Source organism: Mustelus asterias, chromosome 23, assembly GCF_964213995.1.
Source record: "Mustelus asterias chromosome 23, sMusAst1.hap1.1, whole genome shotgun sequence".
NCBI lineage: Eukaryota > Metazoa > Chordata > Chondrichthyes > Carcharhiniformes > Triakidae > Mustelus > Mustelus asterias.
In genome coordinates this window covers 32,361,495-32,385,839 of record NC_135823.1, presented here as the reverse complement: position 1 = coordinate 32,385,839, position 24,345 = coordinate 32,361,495, and the positions used below count along the sequence as shown (strand labels likewise).

The 24,345-nt window shown below is 44.1% G+C and overlaps 1 protein-coding gene across 1 annotated transcript in view; it reads left to right on the top strand.

Moving 5' to 3' along the window:
- The window catches only part of ints1 (integrator complex subunit 1), a 101,165-nt gene extending 88,829 nt beyond the window's left edge, over positions 1–12,336 (top strand). The window contains exons 42-47 of the mRNA XM_078239863.1: positions 324–436; positions 1,230–1,343; positions 4,379–4,449; positions 8,104–8,195; positions 10,491–10,600; positions 11,125–12,336. Coding sequence (XP_078095989.1) covers positions 324–436; positions 1,230–1,343; positions 4,379–4,449; positions 8,104–8,195; positions 10,491–10,600; positions 11,125–11,240 — 616 coding nt within the window. The 3' untranslated portion in view covers positions 11,241–12,336. The remainder of the gene's footprint in view (positions 1–323; positions 437–1,229; positions 1,344–4,378; positions 4,450–8,103; positions 8,196–10,490; positions 10,601–11,124) is intronic.
- Positions 12,337–24,345: the final 12,009 nt, after the last annotated feature.

Sequence of the window (24,345 nt, the reverse complement as noted above, 5' to 3'; positions counted from 1 at the left end):
ACAGAGTGGTGGGTGCCTGGAACACGCTGCCAGAGGAGGTGGTGGAAGCACGCATTTAGGAGGCATCTGGATGGGTACATGATTAGGGAGGGAATAGAGGGATACAGACCGAGTAAGGGCCGAAGGTTTTGCTTAGTTTAATTAGGGCACCATGATCAGCACGGGCTTGGAGAGCCGAGGGCCTGTTCCTGTGCTGTACTCTTCTTTGTTCTTTGTTCTCTTTGACCAATGGCCACTGAAAACCACATGGCGGGTTGTACAGATAATCCTGTCCTATGTCTGTGTTTTTAAAAACAAACTCTTTCTTTTGACACATTGTACAGTTACCTGTCACGGGAATATCCAGAGATGTCTCTGCTGAAGTCCCTGCTGGCTGGATTAACACTCCCGACTCGGGGCGGACTCATTGAAGAGAATGCAGAGGATGAGGATGGGGGTGAGTGCTGGTCTCCTAGTTAATATCCTTCTGGAAATCGGGTGTATTAAACCATTGTCTGTGGTAGGGGTTGGCAGTGAGTGAGTGAGGGGGAGAGCAGTTTTTGCACTTGCATGGCGAAGTGGTTAAGGAATAAATATTGGCCAGGACCGAAGGGAGAATTTCCTTCATCCTTTATGTAATTGTGGCACGGGATCTCTTGCACCTACTTATGTGCTTAAGTCTCTGAAGTGCAATTTGAACTCTGAACCATCTGACTCAGAGGCATAGCTGACACATTGAAATTGCTGAACCTCATTGCATCTTTGCAAAGTCTCCCTGCTTTGTGTCCAATGGATTACTTTGCTTGGCAGCCACGTTAACTGGGCAGTTTCTTCTCTAAGATAAAAAAACAAAATACTGCAGATACTGGACTTTGAAACAAAAACAGAAAATGCTGTAAAATCTCAGCAGGCCTGAGAGCATCTGCGGAGAGAGAACAGAGCTAACGTTTCGAGTCTGGATGACCCTTTGCCAGAGCCCAGTTTCTTTTTTAGTTTCTCTTTTGAACCCTGAACTGCTGGTGCCTGTGATATTTTCGACAGAGTGCGTCCAGGCTTTGCATCACAGGTGGAATGAGACTGGGTGGAGGGCGTTGACTCAACATGGAGAATTACAGACCGCAAGCAATGTCTGGTCAACCTGTGATGATCTGCCGAGCAGAGGTTTTCAGTCTAGAGTGAGGAGCTTGTGTCTGAGATCTGTCCAGTTTCCAATCGCATGTTCAAAGAAGAATTCTCTCTATTTCTTGCAGAGGAAGAAGCAACAGGCTCCCTCCCGCTGGTAAATTTTTCTGCCACAACACCGCTGACCTCAGCCGAAGTGGCGCCATACCTCCAAAAGATTGCGAGGGGGCGTGCTCTTGAAGGTAAGGCAATCAGCAATGCAGCCCATACACCAATCTGTCAACTTGAGTAGAAGCTGGATAAATACATGAGGGAGAAAGGAAAGAAGGACATGATGATAAGGCACTCTCTGTGTAATGTGCTCTTTAAATTCAAAATAGGAAAGACTTGCATTTATATAGTGCCTTTCACAACTACTGGGTGCTGCAAAGTGCTTTACAGACAATGAAGCACTTTCAAAGTAGTCAGCGTTGTAATACAGGAATTTGATGCAAAAAAAAGACTAAATTCAGAATGATTAAACCTGCACACAGGATTCTTTGGGCGAGAAGTTAATTCACGTCGCACCACTCCTGATGTGGAAATAGTGCCATCTTGATGCCAAACAGCTGTACCGTGCACACACAGGACAATATGGTAGCATGGTGGCCATGTTATTGTCCTAATAATCCAGAGTTCAAATCCCAACATGTCATTTGGGGAATTTAAATTCAGTTAATTAAATAAATCAGAATGAAAAGGTTGTGTCATAATCGATGACCATGTAATGAACAGATTGTTGGAAAACTGGTAATGCCTGCATTCTCCAGAAATGGGAAAAGGAATATGAAGCAGCGTGTTGGACTCTGTAACAGTGTAAAGGGCAGGCACCAGGATTGCTCTTCTTGGGTGTCTGAAAGCAGGAACTCAGAAGAAAATGGTCACTACGAAGGAAAGTGTGTGGGGTGGGAGGTGAGTAAGTGGTCACACCATCAGCACTCACCAGGCCAGATAACAGACTGAGGGTGGATTCTGATTGAGAAGCAGCAAAAGACAGGAAGATGCTGCCATCCTCAATGTTAGTCAGTGATGCTGGATGCTGTGTGTCCTGTCACAGCCAGCTCTGCAATGACATTCAGCTCTGCTCTAGGGCTGAGGAAATGGAGATGACCTTGTCCCAACTGCTTCTGATCGCCTTTCTATTGTGTGCCACATTGTCCTGCTGCAGAGAGGGCAGAATGTCATTGGTTGCTTAGCACAGTGTTTGGCTGATGTGCATGCCACAGCTGAGTAATTGGAGGTGTGCAGAGGCAGCAGGAGGTGGGTATGAGACAGGCAGCATTTGTGGTTTGAGGGTAAAGTGTAGTATCTGGATGTAAGATGTGATTCCTGGAAGAGCAGGAAGTGCTGCTGGGTTAATGATGGTGGTACGGTGCAGTGTGAGAGGCTAACATGGGTGTTTAGGAGAGAAGACGTGGAGATGCATTCACTGACATTGAATTCCTCTTGTAGCAAGCTGCCAGGGCTATGCGTCAGGACTCTGGGAGTTTACCTGCCTGGCTGTCTGTTCCCATTGCCTTCTAGATGGCCCTCGAGGATCTCCTGCTTCTGCCTTTCTCCCCCTTGTGAGACCATGACATCTCTCCTCCTGCTCACCTGCACCACTAATGCCTCCAGTGCTGCTTTGGTCTGCCTGGATTCCTCTATGTCCTACTGTTCATTTCTTAAGAATTTCATTGCAGCAATCCTTTTTTCCATCTTTCCTATAAGAGGCAGCCTACTTAAAAGAGAAAGCAGCATTTCTGAACTGTGTGATTACCAAACAGTGCTGCCAGCAACACATACTGTGACCAAAGTGTTTTTCATGATGCCGGCGTTGGACTGGGGTAAACACAGTAAGAGTTTTAACAACACCAGGTTAAAGTCCAACAGGTTTATTTGGTAGCAAATACCATTAGCTTTCGGAGCTCTGCTCCTTCGTCAGATGGAGTGGAAATCTGCTCTCAAACAGGGCACAGAGACACAAAATCAAGTTACAGAATACTGATTAGAATGCAAATCTCTACAGCCAACCAGGTCTTAAAGATACAGACAATGTGAGTGGAGGGAGCATTAAGCACAGGTTAAAGAGATGTGTATTGTCTCCAGACAGGACAGCCAGTGAGATTCTGCAAGTCCAGCAGGCAAGCTGTGGGGGTTACTGATACTGTGACATAAACCCAACATCCCGGTTTAGGCCGTCCTCATGTGTGCGGAACTTGGCTATCAATTTCTGCTCAGCGACTCTGCGCTGTCGTGTGTCGTGAAGGCCGCCTTGGAGAAAACTTACCCGAAGATCAGAGGCTGAATGCCTGTGACCACTGAAGTGCTCCCCCACAGGAAGAGAACAGTCTTGCCTGGTGATTGTCGAGCGGTGTTCATTCATCCGTTGTTGTAGCGTCTGCATGGTTTCCCCAATTACCTGATACGCTGCAGGAAAGGATGTCCCGAGGCATGGTACATGTGGAGTCAGTTGCATAGTCATCCAGATGTTAGACTAAGTTTTAATGTATCTAACATTTCCTGGGTAAATATTTAGGCAAGTACCATGGAATGGTCCAAAGCCTCCAACTCTAACTCAGAATGGAGACATTCATGGAGGCGCCAACGGAGCAGGAAGTTGCCCATCAGAAGTTGAAACTTCCCGGGCAGTTCCCATGGAGATCCACACATCAGGACTTCCAAAGAATCCCAATGTACATCTTCATTCATAGGTCTGGACTCCAATCCGAAGACTGGAGGATTTGGTTTATGGTCTTGTTTCAGTTCCCTTACTCTTCCCCTTCCCTTATGGCAGCCAGTGGCACCCACATAGTCAGCAGTGTCAGTCCACCCATTGACTTGACAGTGTGTGTAAGCAAAGGAGCAGGATGGTTTCTGAAGCTACAAACCTGTCTCCTGCTCATCAGTCAGAGTCAGGCTGGCTGCAAACACAGTTGCACTTTGTCTGCAGTCTCCCCTCTGCAGCAATAACTTAGATTTATAAAGTGGTGTTTATGTAGAAAAACATCCCAAGGCACTTCTCAGAAGTGTAATTAAACAACATTTAACACCAAGTTACGCAAGGACAAGTGACCAGAATTTTGACACAAGAAATTGGTTTTAACGAGTGCCTGAAAGGGGTAGCGGCATTGAAAAGATTTGAAAGCCAGGATGCGAATCTTTAAATGGTGACATTGCTGGACCAGGAGCCTAGATAGGTCAGTAAACACTGAATGGTTTGATGTGTTCTATAACATGTCTCTTTTTCCCTGCTCAGATATTCTGGAAGTCCTAACTGATATTGATGAGATGTCAAAACGTCGAGTGGAGGTCCTCTCCTTCTTTACTGTAAGTAGAAAATAAGCTAATTGTCTCTCAAAGCAAACAAGATCCAACCACAGTTTGCCTGCAGCATTTAATTAGCTCTAGAACTGTACAATGCTCTGTACTCTTCTAACAAGTGGAGCTGACTGATTTTGATTGCAGCTAATAATGTCTCTGGCTGTGAATTGTCAGTGCATAGCCTTCAACAGAAAGCTGTTGTAAATATTGAAGCTGTTTGATGTATTTGCATTGGCAGCAGTGGTGTGATGTAAACGAAGCAGTGTTATTGCTTTTGGAGGAACAAGGACCTATTCCCTTTCTTTCTCTAACTCTCTCTCTTGGTGATGTCGTAAGCTAGGTGTCACCATAGTTTACAGGCCGTAGTTACAAAAGCGGGTATCACTTACCACATTTTCTGTCTATAAGCTGAGCTGAGCACTGGGCCCCGCCTGTAGAAACCATGTATGCCCCTATCCTTCCTCAGAATGGTGACAAATAAATGCTTGGGTAGTGGACTGGATGTTGTGTTCCATCCTGACCAGCAGGTTCACAGGATGCAATGTAACTCTAACCTCCACCAGATGTTGACGCATATCACAATAACGCCAATTAGAGCCCAGAGTTTATCCTAACCCACCCAGCAAGGATGCTGTTTTGGATGGGATGCCTGATTTACAGCCCCCTCAATTCTATTGAAGTTAACCAAGTAAAATCAGACAGGGTTTAAATTGAAGGGCTGGCCCTAAGCTGGTTCCAATTCCCCCTGTAACTCATTATCTGGCATATTCTCCAAGTCCACCATTTCCATCAAGCTGGGTGATCAACCCTGGTTCAATGGCGAGTGCAGGAAGGCATTGCCAGGAGCAGCAGCAGGCACACCGAAAAATTAGCTGTCAGCCTAGTGCAGCAAGACCACAGGACTACTTGTGTGTCAAACAGCAGAAGCAGCATGTAATAGTCAGAGCTAAGCAATCCCACAACCAGCGAATCGTATCTAATCTCTGCAGTCCTGCCACATCCAGTCAGAATGGGGGTGGACAATTAAAAGCTAACTGGAGGAGGAAGCTTCACGAACATCCCCATCCCCATGATGGAGGAGCCCAGCACATCAGTGTAAAAACAAGGCTGAAGCATTTGCAGCAATCTTCAGCCAGAACTGCTGAGTGGATGATCCATCTCGGCTTCCTCCAGTGGTCCTCAACATCACTGATGCCAGTAATCAGCCAATTTGATTCACTCCATGTGATGTCAAGAAACAGTTGAAGACATAGCATGCTGCAAAGGATATAGGTCCTTATAACATTCCGGCAATAGTACTGAATACCTGTGCTCCAGAACCAGCCGTGTCACTAGCCAAACTGTCCCAATGTAGTAATAACACTGGCATCTACCCGCCAATGTGGAACTGATGCTCAGTTTGAGTTCTGCCGGGTCACTCAGCTCCTGACCTCATTACTGCCTTGGTCCAAATATAGACAAAAGAGGTGATGTGAGAATTACTGCCCTTGGTGTCAAGGCAGCATACAAGTGTGGCACCATGAAGCCCAGGAAAACTGGAGTAAGTGGGAAGCTTGGAGAAAACTCTCCATTGGTTGTCATACCTAGCACAACAGAAGATTGTTGTGGTTGTTGGAGGTCAGTCATCTCAGTCCCACAGCATTGCTGTAGGAGTTCCTCAGGCTAGTGTACTCTTACCAACCACCTTCAGATGCTTCGCCAATGACCTGAAGCTGTCCATATTCAGCAAGACCTGGAAAACATTCAGGTTTGGGCTGATAAGCGGCAAGAAACATTCGCACTACAAAAGTGTCAGGCAATGGCCATCTCCAACAAGAGAGAATCTAACCATTGCTCCTTGAGATTCATCGGCATTGCCATCGCTGAATTCCCCTCTATCAACATCCTGGGGATTACTATTGACCAGAAACTGAACTGGACCAGCCAACTAAATAATGTGGCTACAAGAGCAGGTCAGAGGCTGGGAATTCTGCAGTGAGTACCCCATCTCCTGACTCCTCAAAGCTTACCCACTATCTACAAAGCTCAATTCAAGAATGTGATAGAATAATCTCCACTTGGCTGGATGAGTGCTGCTCCAACAACATTCAAAGAAGTTTGACAACATGGAGGACAAAGCAATCTGCTTGATTGGCACCCCATCTACCACCTTCAACATTCACTCCCTCCAGCACCGACACACGGTGACGGCAGTGTGTGTGTTCATGAGATGCAACACACCAAGGCTCCTTCGGCAGCACCTTCCAGACCCACGACTGCTACCATCTAGAAAGATGAGGACACATGGCAACGCCATCACCTGAAAGTTTCTCTCAAACTCACTCGTCATCCTGACTTGGAAATATATCGCCATTCCTTCACTATAGCGAGATAAAAATTCTGGAACTCCTTCCCTAACAGCACTGTGGGTGTACCTACACCTCAGGGACTGCAGCGGTTCAAGAAGGCAGCTCACCATCACTTTCGCAAGGGCACTTAGGCATGGGTAATAAATGCTGGCTTAGCCGGTGACATCCACATGCCGTTGAAGAGAAAAACAAGTTATAGATGCAGTTATAGAGGGAATCGATGAGACTGCACTTATTGTACCAAATGCATTTGGTCCCAAATAACTAAAGAGAATGGAATGAATGTTTACTAGACTAGTTCCTGGGATAAGGAGATTGTCTTCTTGAGCAGACTTGATCTATACTCCCTGAAGTTTAGAAGAATGTGGTGATCTAATTGAAGGCTTAAAAATTCTTCAGGGACTTGTCAGGATAGATGCTGAGAAAATGTTTGGACTGACTGGGAAACCTAGAACAAAGGATCACAGTTGCAGAATAAAGGGTCAGTCATTTCTGATTGAAATTAGGAGGATTTTCTTTATTCAAAGGGCTGTGAACCTTTGGAATTCCAGAACTGTGGGTGTTCAGTCATTGAGTATATTCAAGATAGATGTTACTAAGTCTTGATGGAATTAAGGGATATGGGGCTAGTAAGGAAAGATGGAATTAGTTGGAAGATTAGCCATGATCTTGTTGAATGCTGGTGCAGGCTTAAAAGGCCAAATGACCTATTCAGCTTCTATTTCTTATGTTCGAATGTTACCTGTGAGATGTCACAAGGATCAGCGCTGGGCTTCAGTTATATAGAAACCATGTTAAGAGAAGGGGACCGCATGTAATCTACCCAAGTTTGCTGACAATATAAAGACAGGTGGGAATGCAGGCTGTGAAGAAGGCACAAAGTGTACAAGAAATATAGATAGGTTAAGAGAGTGGGCAAAAAGGTAACAGATGGAGTGTATGAGGTTATTCACTTTGACAAGGAGAATAGAGAGAAAAAAAATCTTTTAAATGGTGAAAAACTATTAACTTTTTTTAATGTCCTTATGCAAGAGTCACAAAATTAGCATTCTAGTATATTAAATATTCAGAGGAAAAATGGTAAGGAGGCTTATTTGCTGCACTTGTGTGGGATTCTGATGAGACCATAGCTAGAAAACAGTTTTGGTCTCCTTGCCAAAGAAAAGATATACCTGCCTTAGAGGGGGGAGCAACACTAGGTTAATTCTTGGGCTGTTCTGTGAGGAGGGACTGAGCTGCATAGAACTGTACTCTCTGGAATTTAGAAAGATGAGAGGTGCTGCTTTGCTAAAAGCTTTCTTGTTTTCCACAGAATGATCTGCAACGGCTGATGAGTTCCCCGGAGGAGCTATCTCGAAATGCAGCGTTTGTCTTGGCCATGAGGAGTATCCAGAACAATCCACGGTAAAAATGACATTGTTGACTCTTACCTGCTGCACAGTCTGTTTTAACCCTTATACGGTGGACAAATAACCACGAGTAGACGTCTTATTGCTACAACCAATATTTATTTAAACCCAAACAATCAATAATCACCCACCCAACCAACAATAAGTTATCTTACAGAAAAATACTAGAATTCAAGTCCAATACAAGACCTTGACTTAACTTTGCGTGACTGGCAAGTACCCAAGCAGATATTGGCCTTTATCTGTGTGTTGGTCTCGGTCGTCCTCTGCGTAGTCTGGTCTGGCACTCTGGCCTGGTCTTCCTTCCTTCCTTCTCAGGTGTGGTGGCTGTCCTCGTGCTGGTCGTCGCTGGTGATGTTCACCGTTGTTGTAGCTCGTTTGTGGGGTCAGAGAGAGAGAGAGTGAGAGAGAGAGTGAAAGAAGAGAGAGAGCTTCTTCTGTTGTGCAGCAGCTTTTATCCCTCCTTGATTTCGTGTCCTTTTTGGGCGGTCTCCTGATTCCTGCCAATCAATCGATCAGGGCTTGATCACCCTGATCGATAAGAGTCCAATCAGGTGCTGCCACACCAATCTCTGGGTGTGTACCCAACGGTCATGCCTGTAGATGCTGGAGGCACATAGAGTTCACACCTTCCCCCCCAAACAAGGGGCCACGGCGCCCTCATGTCTGGTACACAACCCAGGGTGACCAGAAAGTCTCTTTCATCCTGGAGATGACCCATATCCTGTTTATTCACTCGTCAGGGTTGCAGCCTGTTTGTCTCTGTCTTTAAACTGCAACCTGTCGTTTTAGTTCTTGCCCAATTGTCCCAGAGTGATTTACAAATCGCCATTTTAGGTGACCCGTTTGGCCACAGCATGGATGGTAAAGAGGAAGACAGCCATGCATTTATACAGCCAGAAACAATGCCAAAGCATCTCAAAGCATTTTGCAGCCAATGAATTATCTTTGAAGTGTAGTCTGTTATGATATAGTAAACACGGCAATCAATTTGCACACAGCAAGCTCCCACAAACAGCAATGAGTTGATGGATGTTTGTTGAGGATTAAGTTTTTTTCAGGACACCAGGGATAACTCCTCTGCTTATCTAAACCTTAGGAGTTAAATTACAAACTAGGATTGTAGGAGTGGCACAGTGGATAGCACTGCTGCCTCACAGCGCCAGGGACCCGGGTTCGATTCCCAGCTTGGGTAACTGTCTTTGCGGAGTGTGCACGTTCTCCCTGTGTCTGCGTGGGTTTCCTCTGGGTGCTCTGGTTTCCTCCCACAGTCTGGAAGACGTGCTGGTTAGGTACATTGGCCATGCTAAATTCTCCCTCAGTGTACCCGAACAGGCACCGGAGCGTGGCGACTAGAAGATTTTCACAGTAACTTCATTGCAGTGTTAATGTAAGCCTACTTGTGACACTAATAAATGAAACTAAGTCCCTGGAATTAACAAGGCTGATTTTATTGAAGCTTTCGAGATATTTAAGGGAACAGGTAGCTAGAGATAAGCCTTGCACTGGTTGGGGAGACTGGGATTAGGGAATATAATTTAAAAGTTAGAGCCAGAAATTTCAGGAGTGGCTTTAGGAAAGACTTCTACACGCAAAGAAGTTTCGAACTCTGTTCCAGAGATGGCAGTAATGTTAGTTCAGTTGTTAACTTTAAACCTGATAGCGCCAGATTTCTGGGAACCAAAGGTATTAATGGATATGGAGTTAGGTTGCGGATAAGCTCTGATCTCATTGAATGGCAGGACAGGTTCGAGGGGCTAAATGGCCTCCTCCCGTTCTTTGCTCCTTCTTCAAAATTGTGCTGTGGGATCTTTTATGACCACCCGGAAGAGCAAAGAGGACCTTGTTACCATCTCATCCGAGAATGAGGGTAGGTTAATAATAATGCCCCTCTTCCCATACACAATGTAGACGGGCTGAGACATACTTAAAAAGCTGAGTTACTCCTCTTTTTTTCCGCGCAGTGCCTGCACTTAGTGCTCGCACACAGTAAGAAGTCTCACAACACCAGGTTAAAGTCCAACAGGTTTATTTGGTAACAAAAGTCACTAGCTTTCGGAACGCTGCTCCTTCGTCAGGTAAGCTCACACAGCATCAGAGAGGCCTGACTGTATCTCAATCCAAACCCTGACAGGTGGATGCATTTCCACATAAAGAACTGAGATGTATCACAGGGGGTCCGTGCTCCTTTGCAGCCTCCGAACGTAATTGCACTATATTTTGTTTGCTATGCTGAAGACTTTACTTTTCGCAAAATAAGCACAGGGCTGTATTTGGTTTCCTCTTCCAGCACTGCCACCGACTTTCTTCCAACCTTCATGTACTGCCTTGGCTGTGGAAATTACGATGTGGTGCAGACAGCTCTAAAGAACCTTCCAGAATATACGCTGCTCTGCCAAGGTAAAATTGCTGAGTCTCATATTCCAGTCTTAAACTTAGTTTATTATGTGAAAAATCTTTAAAATTAGTCTTCCCCTGTCACCAATCCCAGTGCTGTTTTATCCTCCTTTCCTCATATAAGTGTTGAACTGAGGTGTCGTGGATAGCATCAGCCCACCTCTATCCCCTTGTTCATAAAGGCATTGTAGCCGTGCCCATAGTGATACATTTACTGTAGGTGCTAACGGAAGCATCTATCCGTAGCCTCTGACTGAGCTTAATTGGAATATTTGTAACGCTTCGCTTCACCACAGGGTGGAGATTGAGTAATTCTGCACAGACTGGTGATCTTCCAGGTCTATTTGAATCCATAATGTACTGACCAGTATATTTGCCAATCAAACCACCATGGAATTCCTTATATGCATGCAGATTTTATCTTGATGCTATTATTGAGCAGTTTATTTGCTTTGGTTTGGATGTTGGAGCCACTGTACCTTTCACCCGTGCCAGTTGTTCACTCTTGTACCACATTCTCTTCACAGAGCATGCAGGGGTCCTTCTTCATAAAGCCTTTCTGGTCGGGATGTACAGCCAGCTTGACACAAGCCCACAGATTGCAGAGGCCATGAAAGTTCTACACATGGAAGCAACGACTTAAAGACTGAGCAGTATAAAAGGACTGTGGACTTGGCTGAGAGAGGAAACATAATTAAAGGCATTGTAGGGGAAGTACTTTCAACACAGTCGTTTCAGCTTCTTGTACATCCCACAAGAAGTTATCAAGAAAGTGTCAATCTGTCTGGGATTGCTGCTTGGGGGCTTTTCATTGGAGTTCCAAGTACAAATTTCATCAAAGCACAAATTTCATCAAAGCTAATGGGAATTTGAAGTCATCACTGCACTTCAATTCATCAGATGAAGCCCTTTGCCACATTTTTGAGAGACATCAAAATGCGCTATATAATTATCACGTTCTTTCCCTCTCCCTCATCTTCTCATGCAGTTTTTCTCTTTCCCCTTTTCTTTCTCTCGCTGTTTTTGTCTCAACAGAGATGCACAATAAGGTGCTATATAAGATTAAATTCCATTATCTTCCCTTTCTCTTTTTCACACTCCCCTAGTTTGGGTGGGGTTGGTGGGGACATGCTTCTCAATGTCCCACTCTAATCGAGATGTCTGCACATGAATAGTCAAGAAAAGCAGCAGTACTGGTGCACAAGTCTCCCCAGTCAGCAGTTTCACCAATTTCTGATCATAGCACAGAACTACGGTCTATGTTTTCAACGTACTGCAGAGTAAGCAGTCCAGCTGGAACCGCACAGCCGGCAAGTTAAATCTGAAAGTGAGATGGTGGAATAATCCTTTCTGATTATTACTATCAACATCCATGGTCTATTTGTAACCAGGGTTCTACAGCGCCGATTTTAAAATGGATAAATCACCAGTCAGTCTTCATGCACAGATATCCACAACGCACTGACTAGACGTTAAAGAGGTGGTCTTCAACCAGAACTCTGCTGCCTCAATAAACAACTGTGTTTCTGTGAGACTCCTTGGAAGGACATTACTGAGGACCGGTGAGGTCTTGTGAATGTGTGGGCCTGTGAAGCAGACCAGGAGCAAAGTACTCACACTGTTTAAGATAACAGCAACTTGTTCCCCATAATGAAATGTATCTTGGCTGCTTAACATTCTGTTTAAGCATTGTACTTTTGTTAGGAAATTTTTATAAAGATGGATGTTTGGCAAGAAAGAAACACGAGTCATTTTCATTTGCTACAACGAGGCAGACTGAGCAGACTTTTCACAATGATTGACAAGAGTCTGACCATTTCCCAGCACAAACTGAAAGTGAAAGTTTGGGGAAATACAGTAACAGAATGTTGCATCAAAAACTATTATTGATGTACTTAAAACTTAAAAGCATTTTCACTGGAGATGATTCTCCAGAATTTTGATATTATAAAGTGTAACACTTAAGGAGGATGATAAATTTGAACGCTTTCAAGAGTAGTCTCTGGAACTTACAGACTGCGTGTATGTGTACATAATGCATAGGTATCTGAACACAGCCATTGAGGCATAACTACACACTGCTGTTACACTTGCTTCACTAATTATCATTTTGTTTTGTTATTTCATTATCCAAACAATCAAATTAATTGTCAGCAGATCAACACAAAAGACTTCTCCATAGATTATTTATTGTCTAGATTTAACCTTTTTTCCCCCCCTACAGCCATTCTCCCGTGATGATAGTTGCCCAGATTGCACCAAATGTCCTGCCCCACCCTGCTCACCCCTAACTCTCTGAATCTCCCATTACCCCACTGCTTAGGAAGGCATGGCATTCAAGTTGGCACTGCTTGATGTCAGGAATAGGCTAGGACTCAAACCTACAATCATAGCTGAAGTGTGCCTTTAAGCATCTGTGTGAAATTGTGTTCTCAAGACCATTTTGCTGTTCCTAACCTTCATGTGATGCAAGTGAGGCCTCAGAAATGTTTGGAAAAAGATATATTGGTTTTTTTTCCCGATGCAGCTGTTTGGCAACTTTGGAGGTGTTCTTGCAGCATCTTCATTGGTGATATTGTATAGTCAATTTTTTCTCATTAGTAGTTTAGTGAAGTTTCCAAAACGCAGCTGTTAGTATTCTAACTTAGTGCCAAATCCAGCCCATCCCTTACCACTGTGCTCACTGACCTACATTATCTCTCGGTTAGATTTAAAATTCTCATCCTTGTATTCAAAACCTTCCATTGTCTCGCCCCCTCCCCGTATCTACAGCCCCCTCCATCTCCACAATCTCCTGATATCTCTACTTCTCCTATTCTGGCCTCTTACAGATCCCCAATGTTAATCACATTGCCATTGGCAACTGTGTCTTCAGCTTCAGGCCCTAAGCTCTGGAATTCCCTCCCTAAACCTCTCTGCCTCTCCTCCTTTTGATGCTGTTTAAAATCTACCTCTTTTAGTCACCTGCCTTAATATCTCTTTTATGTAGATCAGTGTCAGAATTTGATGAAATTCCTGGGAAGTGTCTTAGGATGATTTAGCATGTTAAAGGCACAAGTTGTTGTTGAAGTTGGTTTGCTAGCATTTGTGTAAATGTAGAGTGCAACTGCTTAGGACGTTTTCAGATTTTCTGCAACTTTGTCATGACAGATCCTCAGCCCACCGCTGGCTGCAGAGATGATAAATTCCTCAGACAAAAGGTAGTGACTATCCACGACTGGATTTCTTTTTTCTTTATTCTTTCATGGGATATGGATGTCACTGGCAAGGCCAGCCTTTGTTGCCCATTCCTAATGGTCTTTGAACTGAGTGGCATAGATCCATAGAATTCGTACAGTGCAGAAAGAGGCCAGTTGGCCTATCAAGTCTGCACCAACTCTCCGAAAGAGCATTCCCAACGTTCCCCGCTACCCTATCCCCATACCCTGCGTATTTACCATGACCAATCCACCCAACCTACATATCTTAGGACACTAAGAGACAGTTTAGCATGGCCAATCCACTAGCCTGCACATCTATGGACTGTGGGAGGAAACCAGAGCACCAGGAGGAAACCCACATAGACATGGGGAGAATGTGTAAACTCCACGCGGACAGTCACCCAAGGCTGGAATTGAACCCGCGTTCCTGGCGCTGTGAAGCAGCAGTGCTAACCACTGTGGTGCTGTGCCCACCCTGTGTCATTTCACAGGACAGTTATGAGTCAACCACATTGCTGTGGGTCTAGAGTCACATGTTGACCAGACCGGGTGAGGAACCAATTTCCTTCCCTAAAGGAGATGGTTTTTCAACAATCGGCAATAGTTTCGTGGTCACCATTACTGAGACTTAAATTTGAATTCCACCAGCTGCTGGGGTGGGATTTGGACCATTGTACCCCAGAACATTAGCCATTACTGCTATTTCCCCTTAACCAGTGTAAACATTGTGCAATAAAATGCACCACATAGGGTGATGTATGCATCCCACACAGTAATTATAAGGTCTCTATTCGCTAGCCAGATGTGAAATGCATCTTGAACGTTTAAACCGCTGTTCTGAATTGTGAAACCTAGGTAAGGGCTTGGAATATAAAACAGGACAAATTAAAATCTTAATTCAGAAAATGGAAAGTATTGTTGCAGCATGGAAACCAGACACCGAATGATTCAGTGGAATTGTTAGAGGTCCCCCCAAAAAGGTTTGAAGGCAGTAAAGAATGGGGAGCTAACCCTCAGCTGATGTTGCTAAAATAGTTGTATAATTTATCTTATTACTGCTTTGTACAGCAACAAATTGAAACAGGTAAGGGGGATTAGACCAAGTAGGATTTAAGGGTTTGGGGAGTAATCAGAAAAGTACAATTAAACAAAGTGGAATCTCAAAGGGTACGGGACATGAGCAGCAGAGTGAGATTAGACTGGGTGGGTAACAGAGAAAACATTGATACAGCCTCATTGAGCCAAATAGCCAGTTGCCACACTGCAGTTTTCTATGATTTGTGTCTGTTATGTTTGTGATCCATTGAGTATTATACCCCAACTGGGAAAGATTGGGAGGAAGTTGACACTGAAACCAAGCTGGGAACCAGCACTGCTGGCTTCCAGTTACTGTTTTGTCTGAAGCTTTTAACTTTCTGCTGGAGTGGGAACAAATTCACCGTGAAATGCTGCATGGCGTTGTGGTACCTGCACCATATTTAAGGTTTTCGGGTTACATAATGAATGGGTCCTGCAAACCCAATGACGCAGATCAGTAAGAGGTTGCATGGGGTGGGAAATAAACACTAACGTACAGAGTCAAGATCCACTTATTTTGTTAAACACATGCTTTTCATTCCACCCAACATAGAGCAAAGATCAGTTTGCAGCAGCAGCAGCAGGGGGAAGGTTTGCTTTTTGTTTTTGCTGCAGTTTTAGTTTTAAATTAAGGTTTTGTAAGATTGTATGGGTGATTAGATCAGTCGGGTTAGAGGGTGCTGACAGATGGTTTCAAAATGCGCAGATTATTCCTGACGAAATGTGTGTGTGTGTGTAAAAATTAAATCCAATCCGTCGACCGTCTGGTTGTGTGAGTGGATGGTTGAAGAGGTTTTGGCTCAAAGCTGGTGTCGGGCTCACTGTACTTTGGAAGTGAGGTGGAACAAGTAGAATGACAGATAGGGAGAGGGGGAATTAAAAAAAACAAACCAACCATTTTCTAGAGAGGGAAGTGACAGAGTTTAAGAGGGGTTAGTGATGGTTTTGACGAGTTAGTGATGGATCAAGCCATCAGATTTTTATATTTTGCTTGCTTTGTGGTTTTTAACTGGTACATTTGATCTTCTGCAAGGGGCAATTTTGCCCTTTTGGACAGAATATTATTAAAAGGAAAGTATCTCCTTGCAAGTTCAGGTGAAATTGAACTAACCTTCCCCCAATGGTCTTTCAAAAAGATATACTCCACACTTTTCCTTCTTGTCCCCAGCCACCCTCTGGTACCGTGTCCAAGTGGCAGTTCTTTACATATTTGCTTTGATGAAGATTGTCAGCGTGCTATTCAACTGTGGTGGCATCACCACCTACCCTAGCAAAGACTGATTCTGTAAACATCAGAAGCAGGAATTTGGCCAGGATTATTTCCTCTCCCAACCCTACCTGAGCCAGTACCTCCAACACAGTGCAAATAAAGTCAATTATAAGCACCCCACCACTTGATTGATCAAGTGGCTTGACAGAGACCAAGTTGAAAGCTTCATCCCACACGGGGTAGGATATTTATCACTTCAAATGCTGCAGTTAAACAGAAGTTCCACATACCCTCCCAGATGGACATAAAAATCCAACGGCTCTATTTTGACGAACGAAAGAGCACCTCAAACGACAGATGAAAGCAGCTGACATTGTCATTTTATTGCTGTTAGTGGATCTTGCTGTGCACAAATTGGTTGCCACAATTCCTATACTACAACAGTAACTTCACTTTTTTGGTTGTAAAATGCCTTGGGGCATCCAGAATTCTGGAAAGAACTTGCATAGCCTTTGTTTTCAATGTTCTCATATGGCCAGTCCTGTTTTCTTGGCTCCCTTTGCTAGAATCTTTGTAGGCCCCAACATCGACCTTGATCTACTTATCAAAAGGAAACAGGAACATGGGGTGTAACCTGAAAGACCCTACATTTCGATAATGCATTTCATGAGATGATAGCCTTTGAAGTGAAGCCACTCTTGTAGGGAAACTATGGGAGAAATCCAAGTGATGACGAATTTGTGATTCTAAATGTATTTGGATTCTAATTTCACAAATATAACTTGATCTAGCCCGCTGGGCACCGCAGGGGTTGGGGTGCATTAAAGACCCTAATAATCACATTTTAATTTGATGTTTTTAAGTTTCCTTTGTACTTTTATTTCTGTTCGGGCTGTTCCCCCTCCTTTTTGGGGAGCTGCCCCTTTTACTTTGTCCTGATTTAATCTGAGTTTGTTTATTTGGTTTGACCTAAAAAGAGGGCATTGTAAGCTGGTGAAAAGCCATCAGTGCTGTGAGGGTTAAGGGTTGGTGTTTAGGGTTTGCTTTGAATTTTCATTGGCCATGCCCCAATTGAATGTTAATGGACAACCTTTCAGACTAATGCGCACATTCCGGCATCAGCGAGTCAGCACCTGAAACGGCACACCTGTCCGACTTGCTCCTTTCTCAACGCCATTTCACTGCAAATCACCTAATGCTCCTCCACGCATGAACTCCCACCTGCTTTCCACAGAAGTATGCAAACCGCTTTCTCAGACCAATTTTCCCACTTTGAAGTCTAAAGTGTGATTGCTTTGGACTTTAACCGATCGCTTTATCATTTCTACATGAGCTCACCTTCCATTCTCACATCTTCCCACTGTCAGTGATCCCCGACTAAACTAATCAACCCTCTGAATACAAGATCCGATTACATAGAGAGGATGAGACACAAACTCTTTAGTGTATAGATTTTTAACAGGCATGGGCTTTAAACAAGGAGCCTAACCTGTGTAAGGAGGGAAAAGAAAATCAGCCAGAAGTCTTGTGTTCTGGTCATTGTCTATGTGACAGGATCAAGCTCTTTGCTCCCAACTTCCTAAGATTGCATAGCCTGCTGGCACTCATTGTCTAAACTTGGCGAAAGCTTGCATTTATATAGCACTTCACAGGAATGTTGGGAAATGAAATTTGACACTGAACTATATAAGAAAGCATTAGGACAGAAAATCAAAAGCTTGATCAAAAATGTTGGTGTTACGAAGTGCCTTAAAGGAGGAAAGAGAGGTAGAGATGAAGAGGCTGGGGAAGGAAATCCCGAATTTAGCACCCTTGAGTCATTACCACACGAGGAGGCTATTTGACCCATCACTGCTTGCCACCTCTCTGTGCAGCCATTCAATCAGTCCTATTCCCCCACTTTATTTCTGTAACCCTGCAATTTTGTTTCCATCAAGTGCAATTTCTTTATGAAATCATTTATCGCCTGTTATGGTTCAGGTCAGAAACTCCAAAGTGTTTTATGAAGTCTGCCTGGATCATATGTTTTACATCTTGAATTTTACTAGGATAAGCATGATATGTTTCACTTCAGGTATGATTCAAATGACCCACTAGGGAGCTTTTATCAAATAAAGTTTATTTAAGAATATAGTTAACATGTATGGAAAGAAAGTTTGCAATAATTTGTATCAATTGCATTAAAAAACAGAACAATCACAAAAATGTATAACCCTTAACAAATATAGCTAAAATGTTCCAATCAAACCAAAACCGTTGCCATAGACAAAACCATTTAAACAAGTTCAACACAGCAGAGTCTAATGTTCACGTGATACTGGAATTGAGTCCTTTGGATGAATTCTTCAGTTCTCTTGATGGACTCAGGACAGCTTCCCAAAACACCAGGGACTCTAGGCAAGCCACCAACAGCAGATTCTCCCCTTCAGAAAGGCAAGACCTTGTTCTCAGATAACCAACAGAACTTTCAAAACCCAGGGAGAGAGGGACTTCTTTTCAGCTTGATGCCCCTTCTAAAACTAAAACTCAAACTGCAGCTCCAAACTGAAAATGAAAAAAACTCCTATCATCTGACCTGCCAACCAGTTTTTCTCCTAACAACACTGAGTCATAAATATCCCAGTAAAAATAAACAAACCCCCGTTTAAGCAGCAATAAAAGTACAGCTCCAGTCAAGCCGGTGCCATAGTGACATCAGCAAAGCTGAGAGTTGCTGAGATAATTTTTTAAAAAATCTCTTAAAAGGATCCTTGAAGGTGGCAACACAGGTGGAGAAGGTGGTGAAGAAGGCATATGGTATGCTTGCCTTTATAGGATGGGGTATAGAGTATAAAAGCTGGAGTCTGATGATGCAGCTGTATAGAACGCTGGTTAGGCCACATTTGGAGTACTGCGTCCAGTTCTGGTCGCCGCGCTACCAGAAGGACGTGGAGGTGTTAGAGAGAGTGCAGAGAAGGTTTACCAGGATGTTGCCTGGTATGGAGGGCCTTAGCTATGAGGAGAGATTGGGTAAACTGGGCTTGTTCTCCCTGGAAAGACGGAGAATGAGGGGAGATCTAATAGAGGTGTACAAGATTATGAAGGGGATAGATAGGGTGAACGGTGGGAAGCTTTTTCCCAGATCAGAAGTGACGTTCACGAGGGGTCACGGGCTCAAGGTGAGAGGGGCGAAGTATAACTCAGATATTAGAGGTATGTTTTTTACACAGAGGGTGGTGGGGGCCTGGAATGCGCTGCCAAGTAGGGTGGTAGAGGCAGGCACGCTGACATCGTTTAAGACTTACCTGGATAGTCACATGAGCAGCCTGGGAATGGAGGGATACAAACGATTGGTCTAGTTGGACCAAGGAGCGGCACAGACTTGGAGGGCCGAAGGGCCTGTTTCCTGTGCTGTACTGTTCTTTGTTCTTTACACCAAAATCCTACATCTCTGCTCACCATTCTTGTATGCAGCAAGTTCCAAGGAATTATTGCTCACTGTGTAAAACTATCCTTCCCCGCATCACCCCAGCATTTCTCAACAAAACAATAAATCCCTACAGTGCAGAATGAGGCCATTCAGCCCATCAGGTCTGCACCAACTCTCCGACAGAGCATTGTACCCAGGTCCTATCCCCGTAACCCTACGTATTTACACTGCTAATCTCCCTAACCTACACATCTTGGACACTAAGGGGCAAGTTTGCATGGCCAATCCACCTAACCTGTGCATCTATGGACTGTGGAAGGAAACTGGAGCACCCAGAGGAAACCCACGCATATAGGGGGAGAACATGCAAATTCCACACAGTCACCCAAGGCTAGAATTGAACCTGGGTCCCTGGTGCTGTGAGGCAGCAGTGCTAACCATTGTGCCACCATGGCATTTAAACCTTAACTCTGTGTCCCCTAGTCCTTGTATCACCAGCTAATGGGAATGGATTTTCTTTCTCTACTTTATTCAAACTTGTCATAATCTTGTACACCTCTATCAAATCTCCCCTCAATCTCCTTTGCTCCAAGGAAAACAGCCCTCAGCTTTTACAATTTAACCTTGGAGCTAAAATCCCTCATCTCTGGAACCATTCCGGTAAATCTCTGCACCCTCTCAAAGATCCTGGCATCCTTCTTAAAGTGTGGTGATCAGAACTGGACACAATACTCTAGTTGTGGCCTAATCAGAACTCTTTAAAGGTTCAGTATTCCCGGCTTTTGTACTCAATAATCTGTTTATGAAGTCTGATATCCCAGATGTGTTGATCACTATCTCAGTACATCCACCTTCAAGGATCTATCACATGAACCTCCAGGTCCCTCTGTCCCTATGCGCTCTATGTAATGGTGTCATCAAGTGGGGGAAAGTTTAAGGGAGATGTGCGAGGGAAGTTTTTCACGTAGAGAGTGGCGGATGCCTGGAATGCACTATCAGAGGAGGTGGTGGAAGCAGGCACATTAGCAATATTTAAGAGGCATCTGGATGGGTACAAGAATAGGGAGGGAATAGAGGGATACAGACTGAGTTGTTTAATTAGGCATCATGATCGGCACAGGCTTGGAGGGCCGAAGGGCTTGTTCCTGTGCTGTACTCTGTTTGTTCTATTAAGTCTGTATTACCTTTGCTGAAATGCATCACCTCATTCCATCTGTCCACTCTACCAGCCTGTACATGTCCTGTTCCACTCAGTTGGTACCATCCCTCCTGTTTGCCGTACCTTCAATTTTTGAATCATTAGCAAATTTTGAAAATGTACTCTTTATTTCAATTTCCAAGTCACATATAAAAAAGAAACTGAGGTCCAAGCACTGAACCCTGGGAACGCCATTGCCTATCAGTCTCCATTATGAAAAAAGACATTTACCATGACTTAATGTTTTCTGTCCTTTAGCCCTTTTTTAATCCAACCTGACTGATCCTCCTGTTTCATAAGCTTCATTTTTAAACCAACTCTTGCTTTGTCAATCCTTGTGCATCTTGCCAGCTGCAGGCACTGCCACCAGCAGTGGAGTGATGTGAAGCAGGAATGCTTATGAAGCCAGAATTGGATGAGTGCAGAGTTATCTCAGGATTGTAGGGCTGAAGGAGCTTATGGAGATAGGGACAAGGCTATTGTCAGGATCAATTTCTCTTCCCCTCCATCCCAACACCCAGCATACTGGCACTCATTATGACTTAAGAAAGGGCTGTTCAGGAAATTCAATTGTGAGCTGCTGTGATATGTGTTGCAAAGAGTCAATGCCTTTAGTAGATATGGAGAGAAGTCTGGTTATGTGTGTATCCCAATGCATGTTCAGAAATCAGTGAGCAGAGACCTGATGAAGATTATACTGCATGCCAATTGTGGGGAGGAATGAAAGTTATAGAGCAAATGGGTGACACGGTGGCACAGCGGTTAGCACTGCTGCCTCACAGTACCAGGGACCCAGGTTCAATTCCCAGCTTGGGTCACTGTCTTTGTGGAGTGTGTGTGTTCTCCCCGTGTCTGTGTGGGTTTCCTCCGGGTGCTCCAGTTTCCTCCCACAGTCTGAAAGATGTGCAGGTTAGGTACATTGGCCATGCTAAATTCTCCCTCAGTGTACCCGAACAGGCGCCGGAGTGTGGCAACTAGGCGATTTTCACAATAACTTCATTGCAGTGTTAATGTAAGCCTACCTGTGACACTAATAAATAAACTTTAAACTTTAAATCTTTGGTGTCCTCACAAAAATGTAGCTAATTGCACAAAGAACGACTTCAAGTTGTAATGAAAGGAGCTGTGCTCCCTCATGCACAGCTTTTGTAATCTTGACGTGCACTTGCTGAACATTTGCAAAGGCAAGTAAATGTGATTTGACGAATACATTTCTCATATTTTGTTTGAACCTCCAAATATGTTAGTATGTGGCACTAATAAACCACAAATAAAAATGAGTTATCTATCCAGTTCCTGGCACACATTGGCTCAAAGAAAACAATTGGCTTCATTTGTCTCCAATTGATTCTTAAATGATACCTCCTGATAACCTCAATCGCTGAGAAGGATCAGGGAGGTAGGTGTATGGAAACATCTTTACCTTCAAATGAAATATTATCCCAGATTGGAAATATATCAGCTGTTCCGTTGTTGTCACTGGACCAAAATCCTGGAGCTCCCTATACAATCCTGCAGCTCCCTATATAATCTTGGAGCTCCCAAATAATCCTGGAGCTCCCTATATAATGACATTTGGATGGTGAGTATAGGAAAGTCATACCTGTGCAGGCAGGAAGGAGGGTGCTGCTCTTCTGTGCTTGGGCTGAGGGATAATATTGATGGACCTTGTGCAATCTTGTTTCTGTTAACCATGCAGTATGTGCTGGCAATTAATTGACGGGGATGTCTCAGTGTTCCATTCCTCCGGTGATACCTACCCTCACCTACACAAACTTTAACTCCTTGCAAGTTAATCATCATCAAAGTACAGGTCAGACCTGCTCTCAGATTTCAGGCAGACTTAAAGAACAAAGAAAATTACAGCACAGGAACAGGCCCTTCGGCCCTCCAAGCCTGCACCGACCATGCTGCCCGACTTAACTAAAACCCCCTACCCTTCCAGGGACCATATCCCTCTATTCCCATCTCATTCAGGTACTTGTCAAGACGCCCCTTAAAAGTCACAACCTTCTCCGCTTCCACTACATACACTTCTCCAATGGTGAAGCTGTGTAAAGCAGCCATGCAAACTAGGAAGATCTCAAATGTCTCAAGCCACCATATATGCTGAGCTAGCTGATCAGACTTGAGGAGATGGAAGAGGTATGATAATACCCTCAGTGAATCCAGGGTCAGGAGGAGAACATCAGGCAAGGTGTCCTACTTCTGAATGAAATCTCTTAGACCCAACTAGAAAGTATGAGGGCAAGATGGGTTTCAGCTACTTGTTTTCTAAGAGAAAAATGATGTTCGCTGTCTTAACTCATAAATGACACACAGCCATTAGGGTGAGATGTCAGAGGGACAACTGATGCCTATGAAACAATCTGCTGGAACAAGTTCCCGCTGTAGGAGAGGAGCAAAGTAACTGACCCAGAAGGGCAGAGAGAGGGGGTAAGATATTTGTGTAAAGAATATCCACTGTAAGCTAGAATTTAATACCACATTCCTTTGTGTATTTCAGACAGCATTCTTAACTGGAGCTCGTGTTCTCTCCCCTGATTACTGGGGAACGTTTGCCTGGATTTCCTGGGCTCAGTGACTTGCAATGTGATACAGGGACAGTGGAGTGTTTGAGGCTGGAAGATTTGTAACTGAGAGAAGGGCAGCTATTGTTGCCTTGATCCAGCCTGGTTAGTGACATGAATGTAATTTGTAGCTGCAGTTGACGAGACTCTGCGCTGAGCCTTTTATACTGATTACTCCAATCTGAGGAATTAGTTCGCTGCTGAGGTAACAAACAACTGATGAAAGCACCAGAGTTGCTTACTAGTCCTTTCAAATCCGACATTTTCTGCGTGCAATTCTGACCACACACACACACTCACAGGTTCTACAAAGAGCAGAGTCCTTCACATCTTCCCCTGACTGATTTACTCCGTTTCTTTCAGTTGAAGAAAAATGCAAAGAATCGTCAGTTTCACAAACAGGAAATTGAAATCGTTGGTCTTTCCCCCAGCAAAACCTCTTAAAGCAGAATGTTGATTTGATACCAGCAACACAGGCCACCCGGTATCGGCTATGTGGTAGTTGTGTTTTTAATATTCATTCTCAGGGTATGGGTGTCGTGGGCATTTATCGCCCATTTCTTGGTCTATGAAGTGAAGGGTTTCATTCATATAGCACCTTTTGTGACTTCAGGATGTCTCGAAGCGCTTTACAGCCAATGAAGTACTTTCAAGTGAAGTCACTGTTGCAATGTAGGAAATGTGGCAGACAATTTCTGCACGGTAAGATTCCCATAGACAGTAATGTGGGCAAACTGTTTTCATGATATTTAGATGGTGGTGATCTTTCTTCTTGAACTGTTGCAGTCCGTGTAGTGAAGGCACTCCCACAATTTTAATTAGTGAGTTCTTCGATTTTGATCCAGTGACAGTGAAGGACTGGCGACATATGTCCAAATCAGCATTGTGTGTGACTCACGTCTGATGGTGTTATTGTACATGTGCTGCCCTTGTCCTTCTAACCTAGGCTACAAAGGTTGAAGGTTTGGGAAGTACTGACAAAGAAGCCCTGGCAAGATGTTGCAGTGCACCCAGTTAATGGCGCACACTGCAAGCATGGCGGGCTGGTGGTAGAGGCAGTGGATTGTTCGGGAGGGAATGGGTG